At 52.8% G+C, this 20,850-nt stretch overlaps 4 protein-coding genes across 15 annotated transcripts in view; 2 read left to right on the plus strand and 2 right to left on the minus strand.

Moving 5' to 3' along the window:
• Positions 1–125: 125 nt before the first annotated feature.
• On the plus strand, positions 126–4,798 carry MXD3 (MAX dimerization protein 3). Of its 2 annotated transcripts, XM_019710988.3 has the most exons (7): positions 126–275; positions 529–625; positions 904–1,009; positions 1,711–1,740; positions 1,868–1,982; positions 4,042–4,225; positions 4,299–4,798. In XM_019710988.3, the coding sequence occupies exons 2-7, from the start codon at positions 556–558 to the stop codon at positions 4,409–4,411; spliced, it is 618 nt and encodes a 205-aa protein (XP_019566547.1). In that variant the 5' UTR covers positions 126–275; positions 529–555; the 3' UTR covers positions 4,412–4,798. The 2 variants fall into 2 exon arrangements, with proteins under 2 accessions (XP_019566547.1, XP_088654712.1); XM_088798586.1 differs by having other exon boundaries at positions 235–275; positions 1,711–1,982.
• A 251-nt stretch (positions 4,799–5,049) lies between these two features.
• On the minus strand, positions 5,050–8,167 carry PRELID1 (PRELI domain containing 1). Its single transcript, XM_019710991.3, has 5 exons — positions 7,887–8,167; positions 7,092–7,317; positions 6,034–6,147; positions 5,844–5,922; positions 5,050–5,592 (listed from the first exon to the last, which is right to left on the minus strand). Exons 1-5 carry the CDS (start codon positions 7,976–7,978, stop codon positions 5,444–5,446), a joined length of 660 nt encoding a protein of 219 aa, XP_019566550.1. The 5' UTR covers positions 7,979–8,167; the 3' UTR covers positions 5,050–5,443.
• A 61-nt stretch (positions 8,168–8,228) lies between these two features.
• RAB24 (RAB24, member RAS oncogene family) lies at positions 8,229–20,091 on the plus strand. Of its 3 annotated transcripts, XR_016021339.1 has the most exons (10): positions 8,230–8,699; positions 8,783–8,851; positions 9,060–9,138; positions 9,246–9,313; positions 9,400–9,499; positions 9,727–9,777; positions 9,918–9,980; positions 13,079–16,908; positions 17,006–17,251; positions 19,527–20,091. XR_016021339.1 is itself a non-coding variant. In XM_074313421.2 (9 exons), exons 1-9 carry the CDS (start codon positions 8,583–8,585, stop codon positions 19,529–19,531), a joined length of 618 nt encoding a protein of 205 aa, XP_074169522.1. In that variant the 5' UTR covers positions 8,229–8,582; the 3' UTR covers positions 19,532–20,091. The 3 variants fall into 3 exon arrangements, 2 of the variants coding, with proteins under 2 accessions (XP_074169522.1, XP_019566549.1); XM_074313421.2 differs by lacking the exon at positions 17,006–17,251 and having other exon boundaries at positions 8,229–8,699; positions 13,079–13,144; XM_019710990.3 differs by lacking the exons at positions 13,079–16,908; positions 17,006–17,251; positions 19,527–20,091 and adding an exon at positions 10,098–10,453 and having other exon boundaries at positions 8,233–8,699.
• NSD1 (nuclear receptor binding SET domain protein 1) overlaps positions 16,132–20,850 on the minus strand; it is a 142,719-nt gene continuing 138,000 nt past the window's right edge. For all 9 annotated transcript variants that reach the window (XM_074313410.2, XM_074313415.2, XM_074313409.2 and 6 more), the window contains 2 exons: positions 19,635–19,839; positions 16,132–18,046 (listed from right to left, as the gene is read on the minus strand). In XM_074313410.2, the coding sequence (XP_074169511.1) occupies positions 16,419–18,046; positions 19,635–19,839 (1,833 nt within the window). In that variant the 3' untranslated portion in view covers positions 16,132–16,418. The remainder of the gene's footprint in view (positions 18,047–19,634; positions 19,840–20,850) is intronic.

Raw genomic sequence — 20,850 nt, forward strand, 5'->3', positions numbered from 1 at the left:
GCGGGGCCGCGTGCAGCCAATAGTGCTTCAGAGGCTCCCCGGCCCCGCCCCGAAGGTGACGGCAGCTAGCCGCAGGAGGCAACCTGCAAGCGGGGTAGGGCGCCAGCCCGCCCCGCCTTCGCGGCGCCCACGTGCAGCGGCCCGGCCAGGGACCTTCTGGGGACGGACCAAGGGCCCCCAGAGCACCATTCGCAGTGCCCGGCCCTCGCCACCAGTGCGGGCTGGAAACTGAGGCCCAGGGACACCAAGTAGCCGGTGCCGGGTCACTGAGCAAAGTGAGCAAGACACATCAGCCCCTAGCCCTGGAGTTCGCCTAAAAGCCGGGCCTGGAGCTGGCGCCGTAGCGTCCCCGCGAGAGTCCAAGGGGGCGAGCTGCGGTCCGGACGTGCCCCAGAGGGGCGGGGCCAAGAGCTGGGCGTCCCGGGGGCGGGGCATCCCGGGGGCGGGGCTGCGCGCCTGTGTTTGTTGCACCGTGTCAGTTACATTGTAACAAAAGTGGTGCAGTCACCCCTCCCGCCCGCGCCCCAGGCCCGCCTGCCGCCAGCTGTCGCCGACATGGAACCTGTGGCCAGCAACATCCAGGTCCTGCTGCAGGCCGCCGAGTTCCTGGAACGCCGCGAGAGAGGTGAGGCAGAAGAACCTTTGGCCGGACTCCAGGCGGCGACCTCGCTGACACGGGCCTGGGCTGGACTTGGCTCCTAATTGGAAGGATGCATGCATGGACTTGGGGCAGTAGCCCCGGGACATCCCCACTTTCAACTAGAGAGGGCTCTGCTGGTGGTTGGGCTGTGAGGGGTTGGGGAAATGGACCTGGCGCCAAAAGCCCCTCCCTAACTGTGCCATGCCAGGGGCGCCCGCTGGGACCAGCCCCAGCTTGACGCGGGTGGGGGCTCTTTCTGGCAGAGGCTGAGCATGGCTACGCATCTCTGTGCCCGCACCGCAGTACAGGGCCCGTCCACAAGAGGAGGAAGCGATCCCCCCAAGCTCCTGGCGCGCTGGACAGTGGGCGGTGAGGAGGGCTGGGATCAACGGGGCGGGGGTGGGGGGCGGTGCGCGACGCCCCTTCTCGGGCCCCTCCTCGGCCCACTTCCTCCTTGTTGCTTGAATCTTCTGGGGCAGGTACCCTAGTCTGGAGACATTCAGACCCCTCCTGCCATCTCTCCACCCCCCAAGCACACACCTTTCTATTCACTCAAGGACTATTTCTTGCCTACCCCTGATATGCCAGGAACTGTGAACAAGGGAATTCTGTGTCCCGCTTCCACTCACACTCCTACACTCCACCTATCAAACCACTCACTTTATCCCACAGGCTTCCTCCTTTTCTCTCCTTGTCTCAACATTTTGCACATGATGTTCCCTCCAATTTGAGTGCTTCTCCCTTCACTACCTGCTTCGGGTAACTTGTGTTTCCGGCTCAGCTCAATTGTCCAGGAAGCCCTTCCTGACTGCTGGTAGGGGGCTTCATTTGGACCTCACAGCCACCATGGGCAGGCCTCTCTCAGCATTTGCTGCCCCCCCCCCACGCATCCCGTGTGTCTCTACTACCATCTGGCAATTCAGGTGCCTGAGGCCAGCACAAGGTCCCCACACTGAGCTAGTTGGGGGCAGGCATCTGTAGTGAGTGGGTTTTGAGCCCCTGGGAGCCTGGGACTGAGGGTGTGGGCAGCAGCCGACACTCCTTTACCCCATTCTCCCTGGCATTGGCAGGTCTGTACACAACGAGCTGGAGAAGCGCAGGTGAGTACCAGCCCTGCCCTGACAGCACCAGACCCCAGGAACCGCTCCCTTTGGCCTGGCCTTCCCTGCCAGCCCTCTGGCCAACAAGACTGGACTGGCACTGCCCTCCAGACCCCTTCCCCTGCAGGAGGGCCCAGCTGAAACAGTGCCTGGAGCAGCTGAAGCAGCAGATGCCCCTGGGGGCTGACTGTGCCCGATACACCACACTGAGCCTTCTGCGCCGGGCCAGGATGCACATCCAGGTAAGGGGCTACCCTCGCACCCCGGGCCAGCGTGCCAGGACGAGTGGAGAGGTGTAGTAGGGAAGAGCTGTATGGAACTGGAGAGAGGCCTGAGGTCATAGCCCCAGTGTGTGACAGGGAACAGTTTTCTGTGCTTTTTTTAGTTTCCACATTTTTTTTAAATGTGAAGAAAAGCAAAAAATAACTCAGAGGATTGTTCTGAGGCTTAAGCTTCAGTGTTCACCCAGTACATGTTCACTGTTGTTTTTATAGCTATTACTCCTTCCATCCCAACTGTGAGGCCCTGGGCCAGGCTCTTAGCCTCTCCGGACTTCCTTTCCTCCTCTGTATGGGGGGCATGGCTGTTGGGTCATGTGTAAGGCCTGGGGTGGTCTTCGCTCTTCCTCTCCCTGTCCTTCAAGTCCTGTTCTAGGCAATCTCTCCTGAAGCCACTTTGGGAGGCAGCTCCAGAGGCCAGGAGGGGGAAGACACTAGGAGGGACTGTCACCCTTGTTCCCAGGGCTCTGATGCTGCCCCCTGGTGGACATGAGTGGGGTGTGCTGACTCAAAGCTCCAGGCAGCCAGAGACTGGGGATTAGGAGATCCATTGGAAATAACAGAGGCCTTTCCTGGCCCTTTTGTCTGGGGAAGAAATGGAGACACAACCCGGCTTATGAGCGGCAGATTCAGAACCCAAACCCAGGTCTTCTGACTTGCATTCTTTCCTCCAACAAGTATTTATTGAGCACATGCTCTGCCAGGCCCTCCTAGTCACAGGGGGTTGTGGCGGAAACAGATGGATGTGCTGTGGCAAATAAATCAGTGTGGGAACTGTCCGCACTGTCCCATAGGTGCCTGAGTTCCTGTTATGGTGGCTGAATAACACCGTGGCTGGATAGCAGGCCCAAGTTTGTCACATGGAGCTTGCCTGGCCTGGTTCTCGGAGGGATGGTGTGCCCCTCAGGTGCTGACTGGCTGGTGGGCAGGACCCGGGGATCGCTCCTTCCTTGAAGCCCCATCACCCCTTTCCTGGACTCCCTGCTTCCTGGTTTGCCTCCATCAGGCTGTCCTCCACCTTGCCTTAGGATGTTCTTTGCATCACATAGATCTGTCTAGGTCTGTCTCCTACGAAAACCTTCCACGGCTCCTGACAGGACAGTCTCAGACCTTATTTCCTGTGAACTCAAGGACCTTTACAAGTCAGGCCTTGCCGCTGGCCTGCTTTTTTCGTTTCATCTCTTCCCCATTCTCCATAAAAAAGCCGAACTCTCTGTGCTCTTCCCGGTCTCCGTCTGCCCGGCTACTTCTCCTCCCCCATCTTCACCCCGGCAGCTCTTACTCATCCTTCTACACCCAGTCCCAATGCCCCCTTGTCCTGTGCTTCCCTTCTTGTTGACTGAAGGCTTCTGCCCACAGGGCTCTGACGTGAGAACCCTTGGTCTTCCAGTTCCTGGTACTCAGGGCTGGCAGAGCTCTGGTGGGGGTCAGGGGAGGAGATTAACGCTGAAGCCTTAGGGATCTTGGGAGGGTCTGGACCAGGAGTTACAAACTGGTAGCCTTTTGTTTAGTCTGTAGTTTTCTAAACGTTTAAATTAGTTGGCAGACTTAAGAGGGCATTTGACATGAAACATCTGACTTTCCAGCTCTCTTAAAGAAACTGGGAGATCTGGCAGCACTGGGCGTTTTCACGTGGCAGTAACTGGCTGGAACCTGGAGGTCGCCTTCTCCTTCAGCTGGAGTACACGCTTGTGTGCCATAGTTTGTCCCTCCCATCCCTGTTGCTTGATACCAGCACACGCCACTCCTTCACATCACCTGACTAGGCCCCGAAGGTCTTTGAGATTGTGTTGCTCTCCCTCCCCCCACTCAGCTAGACAGCATTCGCAGGCCATTTACATGGGGCAGGAGGGCCTGGAGGATGTGGGGGCAGCCCTTTGGGGCCTAGATCTAGTGAGCCCCCCGCCTCCTTCTGGAGCAGGCAGTGACCAAGTAGCCATGGCCTGCTCCTGAGTGGTGTTGGGATGAGGCTCTGGCCCCCCAGGCAGCTGACCCCAGCCCCTTGCTCCTTCGGGATCTGCAGAAGCTGGAGGAACAGGAGCAGCGGGCCCGGTGGCTCAAGGAGAAGCTGCGCAGCAGGCAGCAGAGCCTGAGGCAGCAGCTGGAACAGCTTCGGGGCCCCACAGGGGCGGGTGAACGGGAGCGGCTGCGGGCAGACAGCCTGGACTCCTCAGGCCTCTCCTCTGAGCGCTCTGACTCAGACCAAGGTGAGTGCCCTGAGGTGGAGGGGTGGGGTGGGCAGTGGGGCCAGGGCTCCTGACTGGACTTGTCCCTGTGCAGAGGAGCTGGAGGTGGACGTGGAGAGCCTGGTGTTCGGGGGCGAGGCCGAGTTGCTGCAGGGCTTCAGTGCCGGCCAGGAGCACAGCTACTCGCACAGCGGCGCCTGGCTATGACCCCCAACGACCCAGAGTGCACCTCTGCCCTCATACCACCCTCGGCTCCACTTGGCCAGGCAGGAGCCCTCCCCAAGCCTCAAGGGCTGCTTGGTCACCTCCTGTTGTAATGGACTAAAAGGACCCTTGTATGGGAACAGGTGCTCTCCCCGGGCCCACTGCGGCCCCAGTCCCTCCTAGGGGTGGGGGCCTCGCCTCCCCTGAGCGCTGCAGGCAGGCTGCTTGGGCCTGGGCTGTCCTTCCAGGTGATTCTTTTTTGTAGCACTTGGCTCTGCTGTCCCCATCGGGACAGGAAGCCTCTTGGACCCTCATGTTCCTTCCTAGACAAGGCCGCTGGCCTTTACCCCAGATACTGTACAGTATTTTCATTAAAAGACTCTAACTTCCTGTCCATGGTTTTGCCTGATGAAAATGGGGGAACTCCCAGACACAAACTAGGAAAGAGGAAATGAGATCTACCACTAATACTGTTGACTGCCCAGCAGTGTTCCTTTAACCCTCAGAGATCAGAGGCCACCTGTCCCCACTTTTTAGGTGGCACTGAGGCTGAGTGATCTGATTTGCTTGCGGTCCAAAGCCAGGAAATAGGGGAGTCAAGATTCGAACCAAAGCTTTCGGACTCCAGAGCTGGGGCTGACTGAATTCAATAAGTATTTATTGAGTGCCTATTAAGTGCTAGGTACGGTTCCAGATACTTGGGACATATCAGAGAACAAAACAAAGGTGCCTGCCCTCATGGAGCGTACAGTCTAGCGTTTATGACCACTTTTCCTGCACCTTGTCTGTCACCCTAAGTAAGTCACGGCATCTCTGCACCTCGGTCCTCAGCTGCCCGATGCAGGAAGAAGCAGGCCTGACCCAGACGTGGGTAACGTGTCCTGTGCATGTAGATACCAAACAAGACACCACCCCCAACCCACCACCCAGAAAGCAGATTGCGCTGGAAGTTGACGTTTAATAATAAAGTACAGGGTGAGGGCAGGGATTGGAGCTGGGGGGTCTGGTGTGCAGCCACACCAGCACCTGGGCTAGCTATACGAACTGCCGCTGCTGCTGCTGCTTCTTGGTGGCTGCCTTGCTGGCAAGGTCTTTGGCCTTCTCTGTAGCTGCCAGTGCCGTCTCCTTTGCCTTTTCCTTGGCTTCCTTGGCTGTCTCAACAAGGGTTTTGGAAGGGGCCTCACCTGTAGCAAAGGGCAGGGGGCTGGCTTCAGAGGATGCCAAGAAGACCCACACAATCACTTCCCCCAACATTCACCTCCTGCAGGCCAGGCCCCATTGGAAAGGCGGTATTTGCCCCAGGGTACACAGAGGAAGAGTTCCAGGCTTCGAATGGAGCAGTGACAATCCTAGGCTCCATACTAGTCAGGGCAGCTAGGACTTGACCCCAGCCTCTGCCTGGGAGGTTCCCCCCAGCAGTGCCCAGAGCTCTTACCTTGCAGCTTGGCCAAGATGTATTCGAAGCCCTTCATCGTCTTGGTCACATTGCTTTTGAACCGTGCGAGACCAAATTCCTGGCAAAAGGTGAGAAGGGGAAGGATTCTGAACTGCCCACTAACCCCCAGCCCAGTCTCTATGTCAAATGCCCTGGGCCCGGAGCCCCAGCACCACACAACGCTGCTCACCTGGACGGCTCTGGAGACGCCATATAAACTAGAGGAGACCCAGGCTTCCCGGTGGATTTCGGTCCAGCCGCTGTTATCAGAGTTCACACAGTAAACACATCGTTCCTCCACCACCTGTGCAGGGGGTCAGGCCAACCACAATCATGTGCGAGTTTCATTTTGCCAACTTGACATAAATTTGATTCCCTGCCTCTTTTCATGAGGGAAAGCAATAAAATGAAAATTCATTCCTTTACCTGCATTTATATGAAAAGCAAGAATGGAAAGGTCATTTTACTCCCTACAACTTCTCTGACCCTTTAAACTAGAAAGCACATCGACTCCTGAGATCAGCAGAGGGCCTTCCAGCTCCACCATGGCCCTGAATTTTGTTTTATACTTTTACGTCTAGATGTGTGCAGTCTTTTTAGCCTGCCTTCCACCCGATGCAGCTCTTGAGCTCCCTGGCAGTCCAAATAAAAATGGAAATCTGGCAGTTGTCATATTTCCAGGGAGGAGAAAGTGGACCAGTACTTCCAAGAGAAACACTGCAAAGACCTGTCCCCCAGCTGGACTGAAAGATATTTCTCACAGGAGGATCACTACCTGGGTAACTTAGAAAACAGAGGTAGTGCTCAGGGTGGTCTGCTGTGAGGCCTTCAGATAACTCCGGGGCACTGTATTAAGCTGCCTGCCCTGTGTCCTTGAAGGTCACTTCCCTTCTCTGAGTTTCACTTGTCTCTTTGCACATGAAAGAGTCATACCCACCTCCCAGGGTTATTGTGAAGATTAGCTAAGAAAGAATAAACGTTCTCTTACAGCCAAGAGATCAAAGGTGTATGGAATCCTCTTGCCCCCAAATGTCAGGCAGAAACCCATATGTAAGACACCCAAGAGTTTAACTCCTCTAGCCCACGTGGGTAAGAGACCCAGATCCTCCAGGAACCCTTATGGTTTGATGGATTCCTGTTTGAAAACCCATGCCTCCCTCCGTCAGCATCACTGGCTCCCTAGCCACTTGTACCTGGAACTCTCTACCTTTGGGGGTGCAGGGCGGGCGGGACCAAAGGGGGTCTCACCATCAGCCGGCTGTGGTTGATGTTCCAGGTGAAGGTGGTCATGGTCTGGTTCTGTGGGTCCACAATAGAGTCTTCCAGGATGTACACCGAGTGAGCAACATTGGCAGGAAACAGTCGCTCGGCCCAGCGGGGCATCCTGTTGGTCTTGGTCAGGAGTCTCCGGGACAGGAGCTTCTGGTCAGGGGTCACCTCCCGGTGCACTATGTCTTCCGTTAAGACATGTTTGCTGCAGGTATCGGAGTAAAGGTGACTCAGGAGGCTGCCTCTGAGAGACTGCCCCTTGGGGTTCTACACCTGGAGCCTCCTGGCCAGAATAGCCAGGCCTTCCCCCAAACTTGCAGAGTGATCTGTGTTGTGGCTCAGACCTGGAGAGTCGCTGGAACCTATCCCAGGGCAAATTCCAACTTCTGCCCCCTCGCTGACCTGGATTCCTGGGAATTCCAGCAGGGCTGGCCTTCGCGATTTAGTGCACCGCTGGGGAGCGCCACAGGCAGAGGAGTAGGCGAGCGCTCAGAATGCCAATCCCAGGATCCCTCCCAATTCCTGTGCCGCCGCCTCTTCCTGTCTCGTTACCCCGAGATGTGAGAACTTTAGACTGGGCCTCAAGTAGACCGCCGCCCAAGCCCAGTCTCCTCCAGTACCTTGCAGGCCTGGCCTGGCCGCTTCCCCAATAGGGTCCTCTTGCCCTAAAGACGGCCACGGTTCCGGCGATCCCCTACCTCGGACTCGATGTCGAGTCTTACCCTGCCCCACACTTCAATCTCCAAACAGCGAGGGGGAAGCCAGGCTACGTACCTATAGGGATTCGGGTACCGCTGCCAGAAGGCAGCGAACACTTGGTCCCAGGAACTCCGGAGCACGCTCTGGCCCAGGAAATACTTCACCATCGTCCCGGCAGGGGCGGGCTCAGCACCCGCGCAGCATCAGGGGTGCAGAGCCCGGGGGGCACGCGGAGGCCAGGCCGGGGCTCGGCGCACGCCCGCCAGGCTCGCAGCTCAGTCACCACCGTGCCGCGCCCCGCCAGCCGCCGCCATGAGGAGTTGTCAGGCCGCTCGCCACTTCCGGCGCAGCCGCGCAGTCCTCACCACTTCCGGCGTCCACGCACGTGATCCAAAGCCCGCCCCCTCGCCCTTTACCCCTCCCCCGCGGGAGTCGCGGCGCTGCAGGCTGGAGCGGGGTTTGAGAGGACCCCGGGCTCGGTGGGGAATCCGAGCCTGAGCGGTGCCTGAACCCGGCGGCGAGCGAACCGAGCGGCGGCGTGCAGCGCCGCTTAGGGCGCTGCCCCGCGCGCTCCCAGGCCGTCCCGGGCCCTGGGATCTTGGAAGGATCAGCGCCCGGGGCCGAAGAGCGGGGGTAGGCAGGTCGCTGCCAGGGCTCCAGCCCGACGCGGGGCATCGACTGTGGCTTGGGCGCTGCCTGCCCGAGCGGAGATCCGGGTTTACCTCGTGCGGGGGCTCAGGACCCCGACGCGGGTGAGGCTGCCCCGGGAGCATGAGTGGGCAGCGCGTGGACGTCAAGGTGGTGATGCTGGGCAAGGAGTACGTGGGCAAGACAAGCCTGGTGGAGCGATACGTGCACAACCGCTTCCTGGTGGGACCCTATCAGAACGTGAGTGCGCGCCGCGGGTCCGGGCACGGGTGGGAGGGGGCTAGCTCGCACCCGCGGCCCTGATTGCTTCCCCCTGGTTGCAGACCATCGGAGCCGCCTTCGTGGCGAAGGTGATGTCCGTCGGAGACCGGACGGTGACTTTGGGTATTTGGGTAAGTTCCCTGGTCAAGTAGTCCTGGGAAAACCCATTCCTGAGAAGGCTTAGGTCCTGTCTGTCCCTGGCTGACTTGTGGCCTTATACAGCCCATTTCTCTTCTCTAGACCCCAGTTTGCAAATGGGGGTCTGGAGGACGTAGTATTAGTTTGCAGCCTTGTAGCTCAATAACTCAGGCCAGGGCTGAGCCACCCCCTGCCCTTCAGGACACAGCAGGCTCCGAGCGCTACGAGGCCATGAGCCGAATCTACTATCGGGGTGCGAAGGCGGCCATCGTCTGCTACGGTAAAGGGGGGTTCTGGCCTGTTCCTCAAACAAGGGGTGGGTACCAGGCGAGCCTTATGGAACGGCCCCTGACGCTTGGTTGTGCCTCCTCCGTGCCCCACACTAAGACCTCACGGACAGCAGCAGCTTTGAGCGGGCCAAGTTCTGGGTGAAGGAACTGCAAAACCTAGAGGAGGTAGGTGGCCGGACCTCACTGGAGGTCCAGGGGCGGGGGCTCTGGTGGTCCGTGCGGAGGGACCCTGACCTTGTGTTCTGCTTCAGGGCTGTCAGATCTACCTGTGCGGCACCAAGAGTGACTTGCTGGAGGAGGACAGGCGGCGAAGACGTGTGGACTTCCACGATGTCCAGGACTATGCAGATAGTAGCTGCTCCTCAGCTCCCTGGGGAGGGGGGAGGGAAGTGGCCGCTTGGGTGGGTCAAGAAAATAAGGGACTGGACTGCCTTGGCAGCCATGGCAAGATCTCCTGGGATGGCCTTCTGCTCCCCTGAACCTGTGGGATCCAGAAGAGTCCATGAACTGTCAGGCTTCCCCTTTGTCTGTGTCCACATGATTCTTAGGTATGAGGCTTTAGTCGATTTTCTTTACAGATATCAAAGCTCAGCTCTTTGAAACATCCAGCAAGACAGGCCAGAGTGTGGGTAAGTGCCGTCCTGGGTCTCACAACAGGAACACGCAGGGGCACCAGAGGAGGCAGAGAAGAGCCTAGAGGGCTGGGTCACTGGGTGATCCTAAGGGCTGTTGGCATTGGGTCCTCACTGATCATCCTTTTTCCTGCCAGACGAGCTCTTCCAGAAAGTGGCAGAGGATTACGTCAGTGTGGCCGCCTTCCAGGTGATGACAGGTGTGTGCTTCCCTAGCTTCTATGGAGACTTCCTCTAGGCCCTCAGCATCTGGCCCCCTTCATATTACCTGGTCCCCCAACAGAATGGTGCCAAGCTGCCACCTCTCTCTTTGACAGAGGACAAGGGCGTGGACCTGGATCAGAAGGCAAACCCCTACTTCTACAGCTGTTGTCATCACTGAGTCACCACTCATCTGGCCTGGGGGAATTAAAGGAATTCCCCCAGAGGGGCTGGACCTAGCTCTTCAGGGTTTGGGTGGTCAAATGTGAGCTACCCCAGGTCCACATGGCAGCAGAGGTGGCACATGCCTGTGCTGGCCCCTGGAACGGATACAGCATTGGGCAGACTGGTGGGCATCAGGAGGGTAAGGGCTGATTTGGACCCCAGGCTTCTGTCCTGGACAGCACTTGTGTCTGCAGATTACTTAAGTGGCTTCTGATTTGTAAATAAAATCAATGCACGGAGAATCACACTCAGCCCCTTTCCCTGCTGTATAGATTGGGTGTCAAGACACCTAGTTTTTTCTTGGGCCACCTGGCTGGCCTCACTTCCTTTATTAAGGTTCCTTCCAGCTCTAGTTTTCCTTTGGAAACCAAGTTCACTTTATCCCAGGGTTGCAGCTGAAATAATAAGAGAAACAAAAGGGCCATTTCCTGTACTTTAGTGGGGGCAAAGATAGGGTGAGGCTAGGGTTGGGGCAGTGCAAAGCTCACAATTCCTTCTTAGTGCTGAGAAGAGCAAGGCAGGCACTTAAGCGGTGTCCAGAGATCAAAGGATCAAGCATTCTACCCCAGATGGGCTGGTTCTACTGAGTCTGACACAGCTAGGTCCATGAGTCATGCCTGTGGCTCAGATCCCAAGCTTCTCGTCAGCATCCTACAATGTGTTTTAATGGTAGGAAAACCATAGGTTCTGCAAGACAAAGGTCTTTGGCATCTAGATTGGGATCCAATTCAGCTACTAAGTTAGAAAGGGACTTAAGCTCAGTCTGTTCTAAGTATAAAATGAGGTATCGGCTGCCCAGTGCAGGGATGTGAAGATCATGAGTGAAAAGTTAACTCCAGCACTAAGTCACGGGGAGGCATCCCAAGGTTCTCCCAAAGTGGATTTTTGGGCCTTGGAGACCCAAATATTTCTGAAGGATGATCAGGTGTTACTGTAGACAGGACGGGCACTTCCTGTCCAACCAAAAGGAAGCATATGGGACCCCTTTCCAGGACCGAGGCTTGGCCCCTTTGCCTCTGCTTTCCTGCCTTAGGCCAGGGCCAGGGCCTCTAGTACCCAGCACCTACCGCTGAAGAAAAACTTGGCCCAGATGATCTGATTCACTCAGGAAGTGCTTTGGTTCCACTTCCTTTTTAAAAACCAATTCCTCAAAATACCTTTATTTCATGGGTGACGAAGGCTTCCTGTGTAGGGACTGGAACTAACATCAGCCACTCCCCAATTTGAAACATACCCAACATCTCATGGCTCCTGGAAGCCCACACCACTCCCGTGAGATGCTTGGAGGAATGGCTCAGCTCCACTTTGTCCCCATCTGGGAACTAGCTTAGGGACTGGCTTCTGCTCCTATGCCAAACCCATCCTCCCTCCTCCTGGGCTACATCTCCCCATGGACAACAAAACACAACACAGGGCAAGGGCCATTAAGAGTAAAGTTAAACTTTACTTTACAGTAATTTTTTCTATATACAAAGAATTACAGTACATGTTTATGGGGACTCCTAGCACAGGGCTCCCCTTTTCCACTAGGAGTTTCACTTACAGCTGACAATCTATGGGGATTAAGGGAGACAAAAAACCAAAACAACCCCCCCCCCCAAAAAAAAAAAAAACAGTGATGGACCTCAGCTGATCCCCCCACACCCCTTTCTTAAAAATATAAAGCTAGATCTCTATTGTCAGCTTGTTTCTTTGCCACGGCATAGAAAGTTGATCTTCCGTGAGCGCCTGTGTGCTGCACCCACCCAGCTTCTACACTCACCTGGTCGACAGCGGCAGCACCCACCTCAGGCCTGGAGGCCACCTCTTCTCGGCCCCTACCCCGGAAGTCAAGCACCAGAACCATTCATTTGTTCCTCCTCCCTGGGCTCACAATCTGCAAAGCTCTGCTTGACTTCCAGGGTGTCACACCTAAAGCCCCTCAATAGCCTGATGTATGGAAAGTCATGGGAAAGCAGCTCTAGAGAAGGGAACACATACAAATTTAACATGCTGTTTTTGCTTATGTTGGTAGGAGACAGTTCTCCTAGGCTGTGGATTTCTAATTAAAATACACTTTCCACTTCCTTAAGAAAGATTACCTTTAATCTCCCTAAGCGATAGAGGTGCTCCCACAAGAGGAAGAAGTAGAGGGGCAGAAGGTAACCGAGGGAGACCCTGTGCCTGGAGCTCTCCGCCATCATGTTCCAGGCAGTGTGCATGGAGGCTACAGACAAAGGTGACACCAGCCTTAAGAAACTTGCCACCCTTATCTGGACACGTTATCTCTTCCACTGCTGGACTGCACTGGACCACTCCAGGGTCGGGTGCAGGTTTCACCAAGGCTCTGCCTTCTTCTCTAACAGAGCCTCAAAGAAACTGTTCGACATAACATCTCTTCCTCTCAAACAGAAACCCGGTTTTTTTGAGTCACCAGTCCCTTCACCCTTGGCAGTGCTTATTTATACCATGAAATTAGCACCATCGTTATTACATTTGTGTGTGTGTACAAAGCAATGATCTATTCTGATTTCAATTTATATTACAGCAACTCCTGGCCCTGCTGCACTGGTCCTAGAAAGCTCAGCTGAGAGCTGACTGGCCATAGCCAATGAAAGTCTCCTGCAGCAGCTACCTAGCTCTAAATGACCTGGAATGTCTAACACACTCAGCAGCCAAAACATTACTCAGTAGGAAAGGGGCTTGTGGCAGCTCCTTTCCTGCCATGATCTCAGGGAGGTTAGGACACGGGGCAACTCTGACCTCCTTCCTGGTTGAGGAACCCTAGAATGACAGTATCTCCCCCGCCCCAAAAGCCTTAGGAGAACCCACTTTATAGGAGCTGAGGGCAAAATCCATCCACGTTTAGTGCTCTCCTGATTCCTCTCCACAGGGGAAGCTGCCAGGACCAGACTTTCTTCCTGCCATTGTGTTCTCATGAGGCGACCTGGGAGTCCAGGTGAGGAGAGGCTGCCAGGCCTGGGAAAGGATCACTGACGCACCTCATGCCCTGACCATGGTGTGGGGCAGAGGAGGTGAAGAATAATTATTTTCATTAATGCCAAAGATGTAGATTTGGTAGTTCAGAAGAGGATCAACACAGTGGTTTAAATCACCTCAAACTCAGTAACTTCAGGGGGAAGCAGGTTTTTAAAAACTTGGATGCTTTTGTAGCAGGGACACCTGTTTTGCTATTAGAATGGGTTCGCTCCAGTAGGCGGCAAATGAGGCTTTAAATTCAAAATTTAAGTCTCCATAATTTTTTCCCCCCGATTTAAAAAAGGTTAGGAGAGGTATTGGTTTTCTAGCTACCTATGGAAGCTAGGGCTTCCCCCTCGGAAAGGCTTCCTGGGGAACTAGCTTAGAGAAAGACTCTCGAGACCCCGATTTCCAAGCACTCAGCCAAATATCCAAAAAACATCCTGCACAAAGACCAGGAGTTTCTAAGAGAAAAGATTTCCTTTTAACTGCCAATTCATACCCCCTGGAGGAAAGGTCTCAGTACAGGCTCCAGGAGTCCCCAGTGGCTGACAAGGTCACTCCCCACCCTCGTGAGAGTCTCACATCCCAACAGTCCTTCTGTATCTGCTTCCAATGGTTCGGTGATTGCTTTCGTGATGTTAACAATCTAGGATCAGATGCTGCTATCAGTGAGCCTGATAGTTGAATTTTTAGTTTCCATTCAACCCGAGAGACACTTCCAATGGCCCTCAGGAAAGCCTGGCAGCCCATCTATATAGATAAAGAATTGCCTCCTCCCTCCAAACCAAGCACAGTTCAGAAGTTGTTTTCCCAGGCAGGTCTGGAAGGAAGTTTCCAGTGAATGGTGGAGAATGGGAAGAACCAAAGCAAAACCACAGAGTGGCCAATCATGGCCCACCTTTCCCTCACTCCTTCCTGTCCTGTGAGATATCTAGAGCGGCTGTCAACTCAATTACCTACCAAGGCCTACTTCAGAGAAGCTACTTCAGGATCAAACTTCTCCAATGAAAAATTTTTACATAGCCTGCACACACACACCCCCCCCACACAAAAAAATTCACAGTTTATTTCATGAAATAAAGAGCTACGGTAATTTAACACACAACATAGTGAAAGGAGATTCTGACAGTGCAGTGCAGATATCTTTTTCTGATCACAACTACAGATGACATGAGAGAAAAGGGCACAGGACTGGCACCAAGCAAACCCTACTCATACAACCTAAGAGATTAGGGAAAGAGACCTACTAGCTGCAGTTATATACTTATTATTCTCACACATGATAAATACTTAATATAATGAACTTTAATGTTCTGGGTGGATTTCTTTAAAAATATCTTTTCCATGGTTTAAAATTTTAAAAAAAGAAAATAAGATGCTTTGTTTTCTCTTCCTTTTGAGCAGAGCCTTTTCTCTCTGATGGTGTGGAAAGAGAGAGAGAGGATGAAAGGGAGAACTAGGCAGGTGGAATTTACAGAAGAGATTCTGAGGTCTAAGTGAGATGCAGGGATAGGCCCCTAAACTCAGGGCAGCCCTGCCCAGCCTTGTGCCTCTGCCTGAGTTCAAGTGTCTCAACCCCAGAGACAGACTTTGGGAAATAAAAGCAAATTCTCTTTTTAATCTTTATATAAAGCGCAAATGCTTCTATAACAATTACTGTTCCCTCCTTAGAGTAATGAGAGTAACCTCAATAGGAACTTGGGACAAAATACAGAATCCTGTTGAGGGTGCAAAAGCCGTAACTGAGACACAATGGCCAGGAGACATCTGGGCCCGATGGCCTGTTGGCTAAAGCTGCTGGCTAAGCTGGCAAAGCAGAGAGGTAAACACGTTTGGTCTAGGGACAAGAGGTGGGTGAATGGGAAGGAACTGGCCAAGCAGCACTTCATATTGGCCATCGGCGAGGCGGATGAATCGAGGGGGCAGGGTAGCACCAACAGATTCCCCAGCCCTTGAGCCCCAGCTCAGGGCAGCAGTAACAGATAATCAGCAGTATGAGGAGTCATCTCTTAGACTGGACATTTCTCTAAATGCCACAGCTTGCCAGTCAGAGTTCTGGCTTGCCTTTGAGCTGTCCACAGGCTGGTACTCCTAACACAGAGCCCAGCAGTTCGCAGGGGGAGGGTGGTAGAATCCACCAGTGAAGAAGAGGACCCCCTTCACTCATGTAGGAGAGCAAAGGATCAGGAGAGAAGTACTTTTCCATCAGGACCTGACACCCTCTCTGAGCGGGTGCTGATCTAGCCCAGAGCTTGCCAGAGTTCCCCTATGTCCACTGCCCGAGACGCTGAAATCTGAAAGCACCTGAGTGTTTGGGGTACGAGCATGGGGTAGGTTGATGTAAAGGGAGGAAAATCGGTAGAAAATAAAGGTAAGCTTGTCAATTGCCTTCTTACACTGTGGGAAAGCTACATCCTAGAGCCTAGCGCCCCAACCATCTGCTCTGCCAAGTACAGATCTTCAGACTCGGCACAGTCCTGGCAGAAGCAGCAGCGGCCACCCAGCCTACAGCCCCACTTGGACTCTGTGCAGCCCCCTCCCGCCTATAAAGGAGACATCCACATGAGTGTGCATGCGTGCACATACACACTTGACCAGAAGAACCTTACTCAACACAACCATTTCTGGGACCACAAAGGACATTACAAAATGAATCTGGAACCCGAGGGCCCCTCAGAACTTCCTGTTATTTCCTGGTCAAAGGTTCTTAAAAACAGACTAGAAACCCAGGCAGGCATGTTAGGCTCACAGGGATTAGGTCTTATTTATCTCTGTATCTCCTAGCAGTGACTAGCACCTGGCCTAGCACACGTGAATGCTCAAGAAATCACCACTGATTTGAATGGATTATCAGTTCCTCCCAAGGGTTCATCAGGTGCCCACAGCGGGGCTCCATGGGGCTAGAGAAATAGCGCTGAGAGCCCCTCTACCTTACAACCTGACCAGCAGAATTGAATCCCATGCTTGACTCCAGAGTGGACTTTTTATTTCAAGTTGACCATGTGTAAAGGTAGGTTGAGGGAGAGACCCACGTCTGTCCTCCTTGGCTGAGGCGCACTTGGATTTCCATACGTGGTTCACACAACCATAGCCCCCACTGCTAATGTCACAAGAGTTCTGAGTGTTGGGATATAAAGAAAGAATAACAGTGGGAAAGTGTTGGGGGTCTGTGTTTTAAGGGGAAAAAGGAAGATTTCCTTTCCCCAAGAACCCTGGGGGTAGCTGGTCTGGTCATGTGACATTTACTGGTATTATTTCTGTTCTGATTCTGCACACTTGTGACTGGAAGGAGCCTGGTTAAGAGCTGGAAGTGTATTCTGCTCTGGTTTGGGGTTCTGCCCTCTTCCAAGAGACCAGCAAGTCTGTGCCAATGTCTGTGTGCTCCCAGAAGACCAGCAAGACTGCGCCAGTGTCTGTCCGGCCACCATGGGCCAGAGCCCTGGCCCTGGTAAGGCCTTTCCCAGGGCCCAGGGGCTCTGCTCTGTGGTTGCCAACTTCTTCTCTTCAGTGGAGAGGGAGGATGGGGCCTTCCCAAGAGGCCTGAAGGACTGCCCACTCTTGGCAGCAAGTCCAGGAAGTTGCTGGCCTCCGGCCATCTGCTTCATCTGCTTCACCAGGCCCAGTGCTTGGTTGGGAGGCCCTGGGATCTGCTCAGCTCCTGCAGGTGCTCTTCCTGAGGCCTGAGTTGCTGGCTCATATAAAAAAGCCTTGGCAGGTGTCTGAGAAAGAAGTCTGGCCTGGGTGAGTGATTTAACAGCTTGCCAGGGGTGCTCCAAGGGGGCTGTGGCTTTCCCAGAAGCCTGAAGGACAGGATCTGACACACTGCTTCTCTCAACAGCTCGTGGCATCTGCCCCAGACCTTTGCTGGCAGGCCAAGAGCTGGACTCCAACACTGGCATCTTCTCATCAGCTTGTGGTGTGGCCTCAGGAGGAGAAGCTGCCCGCTCCTTCTGGCGAGGAGTCATGTCTATGAGATCCCTCACCAAAGCAGCTCTATTTTTTGACTGAGTGTTCTGGTCCACGGGCCTCAGTGCTTTTTCTTTAGCTACCAGGGTCTGGACCACAGCTGATAGCACTTTGTCAGGTGGGAATCTCTGGGACAAAGAGACATGGGATTTGTCTGGGGACCTGTCTGAAGCCTGGGGATTGGGGCTGCTGGTGACTAGCAGTCTGTCTGGCGGTGGAAGTCTCAGGCCAGTGGGGACTGGGGTTTTCTCCAGTGACTGGGGCCTTGGGCTGGCAGCACCTATGGATTTATCCAGCCTTGGGTCAGCTGTCCCCAGAGGTCTTTCCAGTGGTTGGGACCTGACTGAGGGTGAGGAGCTTGGGCTGGTCACTGGAGAGGGTTTGTCAGATAGTTGGGGTCTTGGTCCTGCCACTGCAGGGGGCCTGTCCAATGGCTTCTGGCTGGAAACCAAGGCTTGGGGTTTGGTCCCCGACTCAGCAAGGTCCCTGGCCCTCTCTGGAGGCTGGGGCCTGGAGTCAGTTCTGTCAGGAGGTCTCTCAGGCAGCGCTGGCCTCTGACAAGTCCCTGCCAGAGCTTTTTTGGACAGTGCCAATGTCTGGTTGGTATCAGCAAGTGGCTTGTCCGACATCTTGGGCCCCTGAGCAGCTACTCCTGATGATTGCTCTGCCAGGTGAGTGCTTGGGCCTGGAGGCAGCGATACTGGGGGAGGCACATACTCACGGATCTCCCCAGGTTCAAGCGGGTTGGGCCCACAGGGGTCATGCTCAGTACAAGACAGACGCCCATCCAGTTTGGAGATGAAGAGCATCCCTTCCCGATGCTGCTTGCAAAAGGAGCTGGGACACATCTCACAGAAGGAGGCTGCTTCCTTCCCGCAGATGTCACACTGATGCCAAGGACACTCCCATTTCCCTGAAAACACAGATGTGAAACCAAAGCTTAGGAAAACAAAAGATATATACGAAGTGCTCTGGAACCAGGTCAAAGGAGTGGTTTCAAACTGGCACATATTGCAGTGATCTCATGCTTCCCCTGCCCCAGGATCTCAGCTTCCTCTTCTGCACAACCACATATAAAAATAACAGCCAAGTATCAAGTAGCAGTTGAGTACCAACTAAATATACATGCAGAGTAATGCCTTATTTCTATTTCTTGCAAGAAAAAAACCCCAAAAAACAAAGCTCCCCTTAGGTGGAATGTGAATATTACTTTTATATTTTTGCAAACTCCATTTGTCGTATACAGCCTTTAAATATTCAATTCTAAGATGGAAAAATCTCAGCTATTTAAATTCCTGCTTATTTGGTTATTAGTAGGAAGAGGGAACAGATATACAAATGTAAAAAAAATGGAAGCAGATTTACCTTTGCTCAATTTTAAGTCTTGAAACTAGCAAAAACTTTACCTATGTTGTCCACACAGATGCAGTACAAAAAAGATCCAAAGCTAATCTGAACTGCAGTTTACCTGCCCCATTTCATGACGCCTGAATCTCTGTGAACAGTGTTCCCACCCTGGCTTCTTCCAGATAAACTCTGCTAGATCTTGCTTCTGGCTCCTAGGCAAGATCGTTCTATCTCAGCCCGTGCCAGCCACGGCCCTGAGAAATTAATTCTGAAACAATTTTCCATTTCCACCTCCTGGCACTGACAGGTCAATGTTATGGCCTTGCCCTCACACCACCTCAGTTTCTATTATTTCATTACTCTGGCAATCACAGAGTAATGAAATAACTCTGGGACAAAGTCCTTCTCACTCCCAGCCCACAGTTCTTTTCTTTCTGTAATTCCTGGAAACATGTTAGGCCACTAGTTATGTATAATCTCCTCAACCAGAGTGGCTTTCTACTGGTTGCCACTCACCTTTGTCATTTAAAATAGACAATAGGTCCAAATCCCTAAAATCTTCTAATTCCAAACCACCACCCAAAGGTTAGTGACTTCTCCAACCACAAATTCCTGGGTACCATATCTGTCTAAGCAGCTTTCTCACATGGTACCTGACACAGCTATAGAGGGAGCGGGCTGGAGGGAAGCTAACAGGGTGTCAGTCCGTACCTCACTGACTAGAACGACCCAAAACTCCACTCTGTCTCAACCTCTCTTTCTTTAGAAAGAGCACATGATTTAGTGGCCTTGAAGTCAGAAAATCTGGCTTTTAATCCAGCTCCTCCATCTACACGCTCTAATGTGACAAGTCATCTCACCAAACTTGACTCTCAGTTTCCTCATCTGCATCATGGGAAGGTGAAAAGGTCTCATCTTTATGGGTTGCTGGGAGGACAAAATAACATAACAGAAATGTAAATGAAGTGCTTGACACATATCAAGTGAATTTCTGTTCCCTTATCTGTATCTTGGGGTTCTAAACCTTTGCTGTCATTTATTTCCAGAATGAAAACCTGGGCCATATCCCCTCAACACTGTGCATGGGAAGACCAAAGGGCTCTGAGAATTCTGGCAGAGAACAAGGAGCACTCTACACGGATTTTGGTACCAACCTGCTGGTCGCTTGGTTAGATTGAGACAGTCTGCGTGGTATACTTTCGGGCAGCCCGGCTTCTTACAGGAGACAAGCTGGCCAGCATCGCCACAGCTGAAACACTCATCCTCTCGCTCCTTTGTGATTTCCCCTTGGCTCCTGCGCTTCCCCTGTTGCTTCTTCTTGAATTTCTTTGACTTTTCTTCCGTGGCAATGGGTTGATTCTAGAGGTCAGATATTGAGCAGTCAGCATTCTGTCGACACATTAGTTGTATGATCTTGACCAGGTTAACTATCCTCTCTGAGCCTCAGTCTCTCCTCTGGGAAGAGACAATCCTCATAGACTGTTGTAAAGATAAGAGAAAATGCAGAGAAGGCACCTAGCATGTCACAGATACCCAAAAAATGGTTGTATTAATTCTAACTTTTGTATCAACTACTCCTGCCACCTGAATAAAAAAGAAAAATGTGCTTCATTTTGTTGACACACAAGGCTGGTGTTAAAGGTCACCCTTGTATAAGTTTTATTGTTATGTTTGTCTTAACTTCAAAACTAAGGAAGAATTGTGTGTGTGCGTGTTTGTGCACATACATTTCTTAGCTTAGTCATCAACCCTTCACTGAGCGCTTAGTATGAGCCACGTGCTAGGAAGACACAGAAAACTAATTCACGGTCCTTGCCCTCAACAAGCTACACATCTTTAAGTCAAATAAGATTGATGTCCACCACGCCCCAAGACAGACCCTGGTGCAGTCAGCAGGTCTCTTTTGTGCTCCCTGCGGCCTATACTTAGTCATCAAACCTGGTGGTTTTCATCACATTATTTCTCTTGGCCTAGAAGCATCCAGGACAAATCTGATTTATTTCTAGTGATCTCCCATTTCTAATCTTCTGCTCTTGAATTTTTCTCTCACTGATTCATGTATGAAATGCTACACAGACCTTAAGGATGCAGAAACTGACATCCCCAGTGCATGAAACACCATTAAACTTGGGTTAAACTCAGCTACTATTTTAATTTATAGGGAGTAAGTCAACTGGACGTCTTAAGGAACAAGACCATTTAACCAACCAACTATAAACAAAAAACAAAACAAAACCCAATGTAGTATAATCTTATTTAATAAGATAAAATAATTAGTGGGTGATCTTCAGCTTCATGTGTTGCTGCTCAAAATAACTGCCCTCTTTAGTTACTGGTTTCTATGCTAATTTGCAGTTTTCAGTTCTTAAT

Source organism: Rhinolophus sinicus, chromosome 5 (assembly GCF_057876585.1).
Source record: "Rhinolophus sinicus isolate RSI-liver-muscle chromosome 5, RSI-T2T, whole genome shotgun sequence".
Taxonomy (NCBI): Eukaryota; Metazoa; Chordata; class Mammalia; order Chiroptera; family Rhinolophidae; genus Rhinolophus; species Rhinolophus sinicus.